At 33.5% G+C, this 15,819-nt stretch overlaps 1 protein-coding gene, 1 long non-coding RNA gene and 1 pseudogene across 3 annotated transcripts; 1 reads left to right on the forward strand and 2 right to left on the reverse strand.

The window, feature by feature from the left end:
• Window positions 1–4,322: 4,322 nt before the first annotated feature.
• LOC147516462 (uncharacterized) lies at window positions 4,323–8,847 on the reverse strand. The gene is made up of 5 exons (XR_015213677.1): window positions 8,342–8,847; window positions 7,513–7,603; window positions 6,967–7,113; window positions 5,963–6,111; window positions 4,323–4,926 (listed from the first exon to the last, which is right to left on the reverse strand). It is a non-coding gene; the product is annotated as an uncharacterized LOC147516462 (long non-coding RNA).
• A 1,812-nt stretch (window positions 8,848–10,659) lies between these two features.
• LOC147516463 (glutamate--glyoxylate aminotransferase 2-like) lies at window positions 10,660–12,369 on the reverse strand. The gene is made up of 5 exons (XM_086593279.1): window positions 12,331–12,369; window positions 11,424–11,597; window positions 11,201–11,332; window positions 11,030–11,095; window positions 10,660–10,810 (listed from the first exon to the last, which is right to left on the reverse strand). The coding sequence occupies exons 1-5, from the start codon at window positions 12,367–12,369 to the stop codon at window positions 10,691–10,693; spliced, it is 531 nt and encodes a 176-aa protein (XP_086449405.1). The 3' UTR covers window positions 10,660–10,690.
• Window positions 12,370–13,986: 1,617 nt separating this feature from the next.
• On the forward strand, window positions 13,987–15,548 carry LOC147516464 (uncharacterized; annotated as a pseudogene). The gene is made up of 6 exons (XR_015213028.1): window positions 13,987–14,052; window positions 14,127–14,322; window positions 14,496–14,610; window positions 14,702–14,870; window positions 15,139–15,383; window positions 15,481–15,548. The product of XR_015213028.1 is annotated as an uncharacterized LOC147516464 (transcript).
• Window positions 15,549–15,819: the final 271 nt, after the last annotated feature.

Here is a 15,819-nt window from a genome sequence, read left to right on the forward strand (position 1 = left end):
GTTGAACACATGCATATTGGTGTGTGCATGTGTGGTAGTAGTGTTTGCATATTTGTTACACACATGCATAGTGGTGTGTGCATGTGTGGTATACACATGTATAGTAATGTTTGCATGTTTGTTTTGCACATATATACACATATATAGTGTTTACATATGTGTTATACACATGCATAATAGTGTGTGCATGTTGGTATACATATGCATAGTGGTGTTTGCATGTATAACACTCCGCTTTTTTCTATTTTTCCTAGTACAATAAATAATAATAATAATAATAATAATAATAATAATAAATAATAATAATAATAGATAAAAATAAAAAAGATAAAGATTAGTGGAGATAGAAAAGGTAAAGAGATAAACATTCATCCCTGTTTTCAGGGGTTTTGAAAAAGAAAGAAAAAAAAAAATTTACACATGAGTTTACACGGAAATTTTGAACATAGAGAAAGGGAAAGATTATGGGGATTGCTTTCTGACGATGGTTACGGGGCGTTATTCGTTCTCAAATTTTTATTCCTTCATGCTCGTAAACACAACATAGGTTATTATACTATCTTTAGTTGTGTGAACAAAATTGTTTGGATGATCAAGTGGGTTGTTGATTTATGTCGGTTGGTTATTGGTTGTTGATTGAGTTGGGTGTTTTGACTTTTGGTGTGGTTGAACTGTTGAAGCTCTGTAAAGGTATTAATGGAGTCGAACTAGATTTTGGGTAAGTGATGGGAATCAAGTTTTGATTATATTATAGTGTGGGGTTTTATTAGTAATCCAAAACCGAACTGTTTCGGTGGTGTTTGGTGGTGTGTAGAGGTGAAGCTCCCAAGGTTTGTTAATGGCGTCAAAATCGATTTTTGGAGTAGTGAGGGATTTGAGTTTTGATTATACTAATGGGTTGGGTTTTTTAGAGAACAAAAACGAACTGTTTCATGGTGTTTGGTGGTCGCATTGTGGTCGTTGATTCGGTGGAGATTAGCTGATAAGATGAGGCAGAAGAAGGAGACTACCTCTAGCGATTATGTCTTTTTTTTTTGGGCTTGGGCTTGGGCCGAAATAAGACTTGTGGGTTTGAATTGTTTTAAGAAATAGAATTTGTGGGCTTAAGTTTGTTTAGACTTTTGGGCTTGGGCCGGAGTCAAAGTCTTTTGTTTCTGTGGGCCGGTTTTAAGTTTTTTTTGTGGGCTGGGTATTTAATATTTTAAAGTGGGCTGGTTCTAATCTTGTTTAGTGGGCCGGTTCTATTCTTAAGATTTGGATCCGTTTGTCTTATGATTTGGCGTGCTTTAGATGTCTTAGCGGCTTAGCGCTGGTCTGATTTCGAGCTAAATTTTGATTTAGTTAGAGTTTGAACTAGAATTTTATGAAAACATGAAAAAGTAAGATCTAGAAGTCTTCTTTCTATTCCAATTGGCCTCATCGCATTTCGAGGCCTATATAATTAATTATGGTGTCTGGAAGTTTGATTGGTAGAAAACAGTGCGTCAAAAATCAGTTTCCGTGCATTGTGTTCGAGCTTAGTTTTCGAACATTTAGAATGAGATTGAGTATTTTTGTAAAACATAAGAAAGTAAGTTCTGTGTGTTAGTTTTTCAACGCAAAAATCCTCGATGCATTTGGACACCTGTGGAAAGCGTTGTGTTATTCAGAAGATAGTCGGTTAGAAATCTAGTTTGCTGAAAATTAGGATTTTTACAAACTTTGAACTATTTTTACTCTGAGTTAGAATGACATTAGGACTTTGAGTTCTACATGAAAAAGTAAGCATGCCTATCCTAGTTTTCAAATAATCAAGTGGGGTATCATTTGGATGGCTATAGGAATCGTTATTGTTTTGGCAAGTTAACTAGATAACCTACCATATTTTCTTTTTAGGGGAGCTCTAGTTAATTTTTCTTATTGTAATGAGATAAATGATTTTACTTAGACATACGAGTGTCTTGAATCTTGATTGCTTAATTTCACATTTGTATTATATTCCAAGTACAATTGTTGCATATACACTAAATGTTAATATAGATTTATGTTATCTCACGTGACATGTTACATTAAAATTTGTGTTTAAAATATATATAAATGATGAATGAAAGGGAAATGAAGTGTGCAACCTTAAAACATAAATTTTTATTGTTCTTTGACTTTGACTATGTGGCTGATAAGAACTACGAAGGCTTGATTCCAATCTTGAAAAATTTAGATATGTAGGCAGCTTTGAGCAAAAGTACAGCCACTATATTATATATTAGTTATTAGTTATTGTGATAACTATGTGTAGAAAGTTAGTACTTAATTATGTACGTGATTATGATTGTTTAAAATATATTCACGAGACATTTAACTAATGTGTTATTCCTGATTGAACTTTTTGATATCTATTATTTATATAAATGATAATGAGGTGAGTTGATTAGTTATTGTGTTTGGAATTTTTAGTAATGAATTATTGTTTGAGACGATGTTTGTTTTGTAATGAAAATATTATAATAAATGAGAACTCTTTAGTGTTAAAAATCCAGTGTAAAAGTGTCCGGTGAAAATTTAATGTGTCGCCCACATCTTTAGATCTTTCCACACCTCTTTGATGAAAAGAAATATTTATGACTAATGATGTCATGTGAAAAGCCACATTAAAGAGGAACTAAGGCATTCGCCTTGCGGGTGGCATGTATTCCTTGAGTGTATGGGAATATAGATATGGGTATTCCTTGAATGTGGCGGGAATGACCTAAGGTATTCATTGAATGTGCCATGAATGACCTGTTAGTGTTATGATTGGGTATTCCTTGAATGTGGCGGGAATGACCCAAAGTATTCATTGAATGTGCCATGAATGACCTTATATTTTGCTATGCCCAAAAAAGGATTTATGTATGTGTATGGAAATCCCAGAGATGGTTGTGACTCACAAGTTACGAGTTTACAAGATGAAAATATGTTTCATGGAGGTGATATCCCCGCTTGAGACATATGTCTTGTAGTGGTACTCGGTGTGAGTGAGGCACACAGATATGTGTGTTTTGACAAATGTATGCAGTGCAAATCGTGGAGTAGGAACTAAAGGTTGGGCTGTGTCTTTTAATAAATGAGTCAATGAGATAATTAATAAGCAAAGTAAAATATTGATTTTTCGTGTGATGGAGTTATTGCATATGATGTATATGATTTCTTATGAGAAATGTTTATGTGGTTTGTGTGAGTTGATACTCACGAGGGATGAATGTACTCCCTGGTTGTGACTTTTTTCTCGTTCTCATAAGTAGACGAGTAATAAACAAAGTAAATATTGATTTTTCGTATGACTGAGTTATTGCATATGAATATTTATGTATTATGAGGTATATGATTTCTTATGAGAAATATATATGTGGTTTGTGTGAGTTGATATTCACAAGGGATGAATGTACTCCCCGGTTGTGATTCTTCTCGTTCTCATAAGTAGACGAGTGGCTTTAAAGAAAAATATTGGCTTTAAGTATGAGCGAGTTGTTATATATGATTGGTGATATATTATGATATGATGCATATAATTTCTTATGAAGGAATGTGAATATGGTTAGCGTGATACGATGGATATGGTGGTGTGTATGAACATTAATTAATACTAGCTTTTTGGACCCGTTCAATGAACGGGGACCGTTTTTATATATATATTTTTTTCATTTTATTATTATGTATAAAAATTTTTACTTCCAAACTATACTGAAACTCAGACAATAAATTAATTGATCAAAATTCCCAAAGCCAATAATTTTTTAGACTAAAATGCTATTTTTTTTTTGTATTAACAGGCTTTTAGATTTCATACCCGTTCACTAAACAGATGCCCTTAAATAAAATGTTTTTTTGTTGTAAGAAAATTTGCAATAATTTGTAATTAAACATAGTGTGTATTGAAAGGAAATCAATGAACAAAATTTTAAACAATTTCACTTGTGTAAATTAGATTACCCTTCTTTAGAATTCATTGTATTTTCGAAAGACAATAGTCTCTATTTGACAATCAACATTAATCGGCTTCAAATAAATAATCAGCCCGCCTTTGGCTGGACTTGCTACACTTGACTTTATCATCTTCAGACCAATGAACCTCAACTTTGTGAATAAAAAGATTGATTCAAAAAGAATGTACTAATATTTTTCAGCTTAGTGAACTTGACGTGTAATTGTGGTTAAATGTATAAGTAGTTTCGAATTAAAACCTGCAAAAAATCTAAATTTAGTTGGTGGCTTGGTGTAGAGGATAGTAACCATTATTTCAACAACTTTCCTACATATAGCATCCGCTTTCATATATGATTGGCTAGCTTTTATGTATTGGATAATGTAATCATTAAGCAGATTGGGCAAGTAAGGACAATCAAACTTTTATTAAATAAAAAAAATTGACTTCTAGTGTACATCCTCCTTCGTATCGTAAGTGGTGCATTGGACTAACTTGCACCTCTTATACTCCATGTCCTCGTGTTGATTGCTAACTTCGGTGGTCACTCCTGCATTGACTTATTCCACATCTGCGCTAACCCTTTAACCAACGCTGTATTTTGTTAAGGATGATAACCGAGAGTTGGGGCTCTGACTTGTTTCTTGTGCAGCTTGTATTCGAAATGATTTTCCAACTTCTGAGTTCCATATGCAAAGAAAATAGTCTCAATCAGGTTTCTCAACTGACAAAAGGTTGGATTGATGAGAAGATCCAAATAGTAATACTCTTTTGATAACTTGGCCTTTGCCTCAAGCCTGGCACATTCCCATTGCGTCATATGATGTGTTCAAGGAAATGCAGATGAGACAGCATTTGAACCCATGGGTGATGAAAGAGTGTGTGTCAAGCCCATGCCAAGGAGACGCTTCTTTAAGTGGGTTCTCCAGAAATTCTTAATTTCATTATCGGTTCTCCCAAGCAACTGAGATGCTATTGAAGCCCACCTAAAATTTGATGTATATAGTAACACTTTAGTTTATATGCACATATCACTTTATAGCTCTCAGATGAGAGAAACCATATACACCAAAAAACTTCTATATGCAAAGTGGTGAGAAGTAACAACATAAGCACAAACATAAAGCAAAATGTAGACAGAGTAACATGAACAACAAAGGTAATTTCTGCTTTGAAAATTGACATGTAGCAAAATAATAAAAGCACATCTTCTCCTATTATTTTGAAGCAACTCTCCGTTTGCAGCTAGATATTAATGAGCTAACCAGGAAAAAATAGCAAGAATCCGTGTCTTCCATGTATAAGTGAGAAACCAATGTCCATCATAATAAGACTTAAAAAAATGCTTACTGAAGCGGAAATTTTGCTGAGAAAAAGCACTGTCAGTACATTTTGTTTTCATAAGACACGTTGTGGCAGCTTCAAATAATAAATCTAAATAACTTGAAGAAAAAAGAAAAGGAAATTTAGTTCTTGAACATTACGTTGCCGATCATTTTTAACAGATTCGTATATTGAATTATTCGTCCAAGTAGTAATGCAACTAAGGATGCCCTTGTACCCACATAGTAGCCATAGGTGAGGGAAGTGCAGAATGCATGTCTAAACAACAAAAACCATATGTGAAAAAGAGAATATATGATGAAAAGTGACCACCCCGTACTATGTAATTCTCGATTCATCAAAAAGAAGTAAAGAACACTTTAAATATTTAAGCAGAAATTAGATGAGTCGCATAGAAGTACAATAGGGTTATTCGACTTGGAAAGGTTAAAGCTAAAATAGCATCCCAATCTTTGTCTTGACAAAAAAAGGACAATTACAAATTTTCTATCATAAACGATTCTGCTTAATTTGTTGTGGTTGTCGCTAGAACCACTGTATGCTTAATTTTATTCTGCACTTTTATTCTAGCACTTTCTATCATAAACGATTCTATCAAAAAAAGCATACAGTGGTTGTCGCTAAAAGAAGTTTAACCAATCCAATTGAATGTGATAGACGTGTAGAAAGTTCACTCACAAATTTTGGTGCTTATTTAAAGTTCATTTAAGTACAATCACAATGTAATCCGGGTAATGAGTCGCAAAGCATCGAAGTCCATGCTATCGAAACTTGGTGCATATATACCCTCCCAGCTCATCCACAATCCTCTTTAGAATCCCCTTAAGCTGTAAAGAAAGGATACACATAGGTTATCTGAGTAGCCATACATCTCCATACAACCCTATCTCCTTTAATAAAAAAACTCTATCACATCTCTCTCGAAACTACCATGCATCACCAACCAAATAGACCAAGCAAGAATAAAATCAATTAAGTCACATATGTGCATTTGGCTTAGTGCAGCTACTTATTAACAAAACAAATGCCCAATATTTTCTGTGTTGCATAATTTATAAGACTTGCTAGAGTTAAAAACCTCTCGGGAGTGCAATTAACTAATATACACAGTCTTGATATGTCTTTTCCATGTAATTAAGTATTTGTTCCTATTAAAGCCACAGCTGTCAAATGTCAAGTTGAATCTAAATCAACGTGCAAAATATCTTCTATTGGGTTTACCAGTAAAATCATACCTAACCCAATAGGTCAAATCCTATGGAAAACAAAAAAAATAAATTGAGAAATCAATAAATTAATATAACCGTACTTTATAGATTAATAAGGGTTGTATGGTTACTTTTTATTGAACATAAATCATCTTTTCGTCCTAATGAACAAAGGCTCCATTCCAGGTTCCTCTTTTTCCTTGTTAACAAAGTGACTATTCTGAAAAGTTTAAAGAGAGAACAACTACACCAAAAGGTTACCTAAGCACTGCTTTTAGACTCATAATCTTATCAAGAATGTAGCACCTAATTGTTTCACAAAATCATTATCTTTTCTCTTCATGATCAACATATAGCATCGAAGGTAAGCCTGAAGGCATTATAACCTGTAAGCTCGCACGTTAAATATATCCATTGTTTTCTTAAATCCTAATAAACAAAAGTTCGGATTTTCTACTAATATCTCAGAATTACCTGTACGTGACAATTTTTTATCGAGTATTGCACCATTTGATATCTTGTCCACAAATTTTGAGGATAGTAAGATCAGTCCAATAATAGTATATATACCTTTGAGATCCTCATCCGCTGAATAGAAGAAATATTCTCCTTCACTAATATCTGCATCACAGATCGATCTATTTATCATTCATCTTTGGAATAATAGTAGTAAAATGGGAAGAAAAAAAAATACATTGTTAAAAAATAGTAGTATCTAAATTAATCAAGATTGTCCTAAATACCCATTTTCCCAGAACACACAGGAACTTATCTCATGGATTAATATTATCAAACCATTAAAGACAAATATGTGGAGTGTACATGGTCTATGAAAGAATGCCAATAGATACTTAATTTATTATTAGGCCTACTTAAATCAATGTCTTAACTCCTTTAGAAAAACATAACTATCAAATAACCTTAATGGTCAATTGAAGCAAACTTAACAATTATTTTTTTTACCGAGATAAATTGCAAAAATAACAAATTAGTTGCCTAAAGGAGTAAAGAAAGATGTACCTGATGAACTGTGATGATATGCATTCCCAATTATCATATTATCCCAATATCAACGTGAGGTGGTGGACTCAATTGAATGAACAATCACTACCTGCATAACAAAATCATATACTTTGAGGTTGCGGATTGCAATAATTGCATATCACATTAAAAGATAAAGAGAAACAGAATGCTTTAACTAAACTAAAACCTTGATACTAAATTTAGCGAAATTAAAGTATCGTCTTCAAAATGAATTGGATTTACAAATATGATAAGAGAGAATAATGTTACTCTATACTCTAGCCACCTTACAATAAGTAGAAAACCTTTGGCTGTTGTTGCATCCTCGACAATGCAATTATATGCAACACAACTAACATCGAAACTAAGCTCAAAAGGAAAACTCAAATTACGCCATCCTGAACATTTTTTAGCATTTAGGCCTGTCATTTAGTTAAATTTGGCCTTGCCATTTAGTTATGCTTTGGTTATAAGACATCACTTTCTCTTGTCCACTATTACAGAAACATAGCAATACTACTCTATATCTAATCACTTGGTCAACCAATCTTACATGTGATCACATTTTGTTCAATTTTATTTGTTTTCTTAACATTGCAGTCTACGCCATCTCATCCTACATGCTTCTACTAATTAGAAATTGATACAGTGAATCTTCATCAATGGGAAAACAAACAATGAATCGCCTGATGTATGTAAATAATGTAAACTCGTGAACCATTCTATGTCACAAAATTTTTATCGGGGCTATCATGAAATCAATAACCAAGGGTATCCTAAATGAAACATATAATGAATATTTAAGTTTGATCAAGTAGTAACTCACCTGGGCCAAAGATCACAGTATCCAATCCTGCTAAAGCGGCCAGTTGAATTTCATCACCAAGTTCTCTTTGAAGATCCACCGGTTTCATAAAAGACCAACAATTATATTTTTAATAGTAGTCCCTAAAGAACTTTGATCTGGCCTTTTCTTTCCTTCTCACCCAATTCAATCAATCTCAACTCCCAACTTAAATTCAAACGATTCATGTACATAAGACTATCTAGCTACCACACTTGACAATAAATGAAACAAAGAATACGTGGACTTAAACCCATTAGTGTTTGCATGACCTCCATAAATGTGATGGTAACAAAAAATTTAAAAAAAATGCGATAATCATTTAGTTGCTTTAGTAAAATCTTCAAATTGATCGAGAATTTGTCTAACATGTTTTGCTTGTGAGTGCTTCTGAACAGCGTATGGAGTGAGTGCAGCCCTTTACGCCTTAATTCTATGTTTGATGGGGTGTTCGTGTTTGTATTCATGCTTTTATCGATCCAAATTGAGAGGACAATATTTCTTGGAGGAGAGTCCATGCACAAATTGCTGCATAACAAAGTCACCATCTAAAATATGTAGAAGGCTGGGAAAGAAGGATGTAAGATCCCCCCTTTTTTTTTATCAAAGGAATTGAAAAGGAAAAAATTACATCCAGGGAGTAACGGACCTAGTCTCTACCATCATTGAAGCTGCTTCTAGCAAAAGCCTTAACGGGTGATCAACGGGTGATCAGTGTTATAGGCTCTAGCATAAGCCACATTGTCCAAAACATCAGGACCGCTCATTCCAAACTTGCAAGTTGCAACTATCAGTACCCTTAAATCAAAGTTATAAAAAAACTATACTATTTGTTTCTCAAATTTTTAACTTTTCTCAAATTTAAAAATCGAAGTACTGATCAAAATTAGGAGAATACCTGCTATTTAAGAGAAAGTGATATGAACGATGTTATTGTGTTTCCTTCCATCTTCAATTTTTATCCTTTAACCATTTGAAACAAAAAATTGGTGAATGCCTAATCAATGAGATTGATAAAATAGACAGGAACGTGAAAGAAGTATGAGTAAGTTAAACTAATTTTCTGTATAATATCTAAAAATTTAAGGACAATGCATGGTACTGATATAGAAAAATTAGAATTGTATGCATTCACTGAATGATGCATGGATCCCTTCACACGTGGAATAAGTGAGGAGTAATCATTATTAGATATTGAAATAAATCTGAATGTACCATTATACACCTGACATGAGCTTCCAAATAACAATAAAAAGTAATATAATACATGCTATTGCAAAAGAGAAAGTTAAACAAACGATTAATAAGAAATTATCTATTGCTTTCTTATCCATTATGCAACATATATATTTTTTTTATCAGAAAGATGTATTTAAGGCATACCTAAGATATTTAAGGAGGTGTGATCCATGAAAATTGGAGGCAAGGCACTGTCTTCGTCTTGCGTAATGTTTATTATTGTCATATAAAATATATTTTTTAAAATGGTGGTTTTCCAATATATATATATATATATATATATATATATATATATATATATATATTTTAATTTTTATTTGTAAGCCTGTTTTTTAAATGAGATCAGTAACTCTTTGATGCTGGCGGGGTTCAAGCCCCAGACCTCTGGTATCATCACCCAAAGGTTTTACCGACTTTGCTAGTCGGCACCTGCTGGTTTTCCAATATAAAATAGTAGTACCTTGTTCTTCCTTGTTTTTCGCCATTGCAATGGATATTTGAACAAAAGAATTATACGACAAACTCATTTACAGAATCCGACTTGTATCAGTCAAGATTCAACTAAAAAACATATAAGATATCAATCATTAATAGAATCAAATCAAGAACAAAATAACTAATAAACCAAATCAAAATCTTTCGAAAAAAAAGTGCTAACCTTTTTCGCAAAAATATCTATCAAGAGAAGAATAAATACAAAGAGAGGTTTTGATATTTGTAGGATCATGATAACAAAGTGGCAAAGCGAGGTTCTGATTGTCTTCTTCTTGGTCTGAGTTAGATTGTTGTTTATAATGATTTTCTTATAGTATTTTGATTTTTTAATTAGTTATTGATTTTGTTCTTGTTTGATTGTTTTGGTGCCTGGTAGACTGACTTAACATGGGCTCTCACAAATCCCAACTTCATAGCTCATGGCTTCCTAAATATATGAAGGAGTTACTCTATTATCCATCACATATTTCCATGATTTAAAAGAGAAAGTTAAATTAACCAACCAAATAACGATTTAAGGACATTTTACCTATGGTGAAAACAGAAAAACTAACCAACCAACCAAAAAACAAAATAGATTTGTTTTTATTTCAGCTATCAACAATAGACAGAAGAAAGAAAAAAAATGGGATGTTGAATTTTCCGTTCATACCTCTCCTGAACATACTTCTGATATGAGATGTCTCCTGGCTTGGGAGGACTGACCATCAAACCCATCTAAACAAAAAAGAACAAATAAATCCATTTAGAGGACTCATTAAATATATCTACCAGAGGAATCTAGGAGCATAAGATATATAGGAGCATGAGCCTAAATAGCACAGGGAGTCAGAAAGTGATAGGATATGACAAGAATGAGCTAAAATGTGCTTAAGCTATTTGGTTTTCACTTGTTACATGATAAGTTTGAGACATCATAACTGAATCATTACTTACAAATATTTGTCCATAAACATTTGGATTGAGTGATATGGACGCAATCTTATAAATTTCGTCAACAGTACGTCTGCAATCCAGGTTAACATGATATGTAAACATTAGCAATTAAATACAGCATGAAATGAGAGAATACTCTGCAGAAGAAGTCACATTAAAAAAGTTAAGAACCTGTGGAGGAATATTTTCCATTTCAAAGTACCCTCCTCGCTGTCCACATTCTCCCCAATACCCTTTAGACACAGTGTGGAAAGATACAAGTTGGACTTCCTTGCTTATAGGTAGACCCATGTCCAGCAAAACCTATCAGTGTTCGAGTGATTGATTTTAGTTCAAGGTAAGCTCCAGAAGTGTCAGGATGGAATGAGGGCTAAGAAACATATAACTATTATACCTTTTCCGCACTTAAGAAGGGTCGTGCATCCTGGTATATGTTTTGCTGATAAACTTCATCTGCCATAAGGACCAACTTTTCTCGGTAACAAAATTTTAGTATTTCCTGCAGATTGGCTTCGCTCAAACACTGACCAGTTGGGTTTCCTGGGTTTATAATCACCATGGCCCTCACCTAATCACATCCCAACATATAAAAACCAGAAGAATAAGCAGTTTTCCCACGTAATGAATACTGTATGAAAGTTGAAGGTTTTAGAGTGGGATTTTTATTTTGGGTTTTGAGTTAAGAGAGACCGAAAGCCTCACACAGAGTTGCTTTCGCAGGAAAAAATAAATAAAAAGAAACTTTGGATTTTCCAGATTGGTATTTGGTAGGGGAAGTAGGGAGGTGATAGCAATTTAAGAATAGATTAGGGAGATTTAAATAAATCTGGGGAGGTGTCACTAATTATTATTCCATCCGATTTTTTAGGAACCAATCATATTGCTCGAGGTGCAAAATAGAACGATATAGTGAGGAGAGAGAATGTGCGCGAGCTTTTATATATATATACCCCATATCCATCATATCATAATATATCACCAATATTATATATATATATATATATATATATATATATATATATATATATATATATATATATATATATATATATATATATATATATATATATATATATATAATATTGGTGATATATTATGATATGATGGATATGGTGGTGTGATATGAATGTTAGTTAATATTGGCGATATATTATGCCGGATTATATATATACCCATGATGGTTGCAGTGAGAGTGAAATAGATGTATACTGTAAATAATTACGTTTGAGAAATCTAACTTTGTTTTGCAGGAAGGTATGACTTATTAACTTTTTAAACAGAGATGTTGTCCTACCCCTAACACGACGTGCTGGCTTAAATGTAAAGTGTATCAAATTCATATTTAAATAAGTTATCATATGTGTATGTAATAAGTTGAATGTAAGTGGAAATTATATTGTGTGTTATTTTGGAAAGTGAGCATGATAAATAATGTTATATGAGATTTATTGGAAATGTATATTGGGGGTTGAAATTTTACTTGGGAAGAAACTGCATGTCGTTTTGAGAATACGGAACTAACTTGTCTTCCAAGTTGAAATGATTGAATATTATATTTCTTTATTCGAAAGATATGAACGTATTGCTATTTTATATTTAGTCTTAATCATACCAGCAAATTCAATTTGCTGACACATGTTTGCTTTGTTTTGCAACGTGGGTGTGTTCTTGGAAACATAGATGGGGGAGTGCAGTGGATGAGGACACGTGATTTGGATTTGCTCTTGGAGTCTTCTGGTTTAAGTTTTCTGAACTGGAAAGTTTTGATTCAGAACAGATGTAATAGAGTTGGTTAGTTTTTTTTTTTTTTTATTTGTGAATGAAGAGTTGTTATTTTGATCTAGTTTGATCTCAGATATTTAATATTGCGTTTCATAATGGGTTATTAGGGTTTCGTTTCATCCTGAGTTTTCAGATGATTGAATAGGGTGACGATTGAGATATTTATATCTTGGATAATTTCTTATTTTAATTTTCTGAAAATTTGGGGTGTGACAGCATGTGTGTTGTACAGATGCATAATGATGTGTGCATGTGTGTTGTACACATGCATAGTGGTATTTGCATGTATATCGGACTACTACTCCAAACTTAAAAATATCATCGACGATAACAATATCGAATTTGAGATAAATCACACAATTGATTAACACAAGATTCAAAGATTTGAAAAAGAAATTCAATTGTTGTTCAATTGTTTGTCGAACCGGTGCCGAAATCGACCCAATTATTTTTCAATTATCAATAATCTAGAATTGAAAAATGAGAAGAGTGTTTGTCATAAGAGAATAAGATGTTTTCTTATAGCTTAAACCACTAATCACAACACACAAATCAACTAACTCAAAGATGGAAACAACTAGATCTAAAAAAAAATTACAAGTTTCTAGTTGGAGTTTTTTTTTTCGCTTTAGCTAGATGGAGAAGAAGATAAATGTTTTCTCATATCTTAAATCACTAATCACAAGTTCACAACACACAAATAAACTAGCTCAAAGATGGAAACATTTAGATCTCAAAAGTATTTTACAAATTTCTAGTTTGAGTTCTTTTTTGCTAGATGGAGAAGAAGGTCATAATTGGTATTAATAAAAAATAACTTACTGACGTCAGCCCAAAAATGTCCTTATAGCGAAATTATTAGTGATAGATGCTGATGCCAGCCCGTTTTTGTCATAAAACCGTAATTATTGGTCAACCGTGTTTAAAACCGAAATTATTGGTCAATTTATATGTTTGGGCCTAAATTTGTGTAATTTAATTGCAAGAAATGGGGCTCAGCCCCTTGGTTTTAATCTGGATGAGTGTAAACCCCTTCCTATCGGTCCATATCACATAACCTCCCTATTTATCGGCCCATATCACATAAACTCCCTGCTTTCCAATATTAGCGAAATTCCAGTCCGATTTCTATTTTCTATTTTATTTTATTACCCATTTTACCCTTTTTCATCAAAATGGCATCGGGAAAGAAAAGAAAGATTGAAGAAGAAGAAAGTGAATTAGATTATGCTTGGTCCGCAGTTGGAAATTGATCTTTTGTATGTTCACAGGGATAAATCCCTCGACTCATCATCCTTCAAAAGAATGGTATTAGGAAAATGCAGTTTTTCGAGTGAGCTTGGCAAATTTGTTGTTTTTTGGAGTGTTATCTCTCATTATGATTGGTGTCAAGGACCAAAATGACAGAAGGGATTCATGGCACCATGGGGGATGGATTTTGAAGACTGTGGTGTGGGCTTTGCTGATCATCCTTATGTTTTTCCTTCCAAATGTTGTCATCACGATTTATGGTCATCTTATCTCTACTTGTTGAGACAAATCTAAAAAATCTTGTGGGATCCATCAATTGACACACAGTTTAGTGTATGTGTTATGCATACAGCACGTGTGCCAAGAATCTCATTTAATTGATTCTAAAATTTCTATTCTTAATTCTAATATTTGTCATTATACATGTCTACAGAAAAGATATCAATTTTTGGATCAGGCCTCTTCCTATTGGTTCAAGTGATCATGTTACTAGATTTCTCCTATACATGGAATGATTCATGGGTCGAAAAAGACGACAGAAGTGGTTGGTGAAATGTGTTGCATATAATACCTTCTTACAGTTGTCTTTGATTTAGTTTAGATAGAGTCATTTTATCCTTAATCTTTCTTTTCTTACAGGTATCTTTGCATTACTTGCGATATCGGTCCGGATGCTACATTCTTTGCATTTACATTCTCGGGACTTCTCTTCATTTGGTTCAACCCTGCAGGCCAAGACTGTGGTCTCACGTTTTCTTCATCCTCATGACCATGATTCTTGCATTTGGATATGCAATTCTTGCATTGCATCCTCAGGTATGATATTTTTATTTATTTATCATTTATCTTTTATATTGGATGCTTGTCCCCAAACGATTAGAGTGCATGTTAACTGGAGTCATTTGGGAGAATAGTTCCCAATAACCAGTGACTAATATAACGAAACCTCAGTGTCATTGGTGTACTCAATGTTATCATTGATTCATTTTTGGATTTATTATTATTTTTTCATATCACTTTGATGACCACCTATAAGTTCTATAATAACCAAGTTCAGGATTTTTGGACATCAAAACAGGTAAACGGCAGCCTCTTGCCCGCTTATGTTATTTCGGTGTATTACAGCGTGCTTGTTGTACCTTTGCTCTCTCAAGTGAGCCTCGAGATTATATATGCAATGGTCTCCATAAAAAGTCCAAAGGTGTATCTACAAGCACCCTCATTCTTGGGATGCTCACAACCATTTTATCCGTAATGTACTCTGCTATTCGTGCTGGATCATCCACTACTTTTCTTTCCCCACCATCCTCGCCCAAGTCGGGTATTTCTCAACAACTTCGGTATAGGCTGTTGAAATTCAATCCAAAGGAAGTGTTGATAAGTGTTACTATCTTTTGGTATTTATTTTGTTCTTTCAGGTGGAAGGAAACCTCTTCTTCAATCAGAAGATCTAGAAGATGGGAAAAAAGAAAAGAAGGAAACCTGAAGCCCGGCCCAGTTGCATATTAGATATGTTTTTTCATCGATTTTTGCTCTGGCGAGCATGTATTGAAAGCATGCTTCTTACAGGTTGGAGCAGTTCACAATCGGCGGTTTTGATCTTATAGATGTTGGTGGACAACGGTTTGGGTTCGGATATGCACTCAATGGGTCATAGGAGCATTGTATGTATGATCTCTTTTAGCCCCTCTTATCATGCCCGATCAGCGAGTTCTTTTAGACCTTTTCTTTGGTTAGAGGCGTGTTGTGTGTTGTAT

This window comes from Coptis chinensis, chromosome 2 (genome assembly GCF_015680905.1).
Source record: "Coptis chinensis isolate HL-2020 chromosome 2, ASM1568090v1, whole genome shotgun sequence".
In the NCBI taxonomy this organism is placed as follows: Eukaryota; Viridiplantae; Streptophyta; class Magnoliopsida; order Ranunculales; family Ranunculaceae; genus Coptis; species Coptis chinensis.

Excerpts from the sequence above, each read along its gene's own strand:
- LOC147516463 (XM_086593279.1), bottom strand. The coding sequence starts at position 12,369 with ATGAATTTGATACACTTTACATTTAAGCCAGCACGTCGT. Across the intron at positions 11,598-12,330 it reads CATTTAAGCCAGCACGTCGT|GTGAGGGCCATGGTGATTAT; the intron begins GTTAGGGGTAGG and ends GGATGTGATTAG. Across the intron at positions 11,333-11,423 it reads CCTTCTTAAGTGCGGAAAAG|GTTTTGCTGGACATGGGTCT; the intron begins GTATAATAGTTA and ends GAACACTGATAG.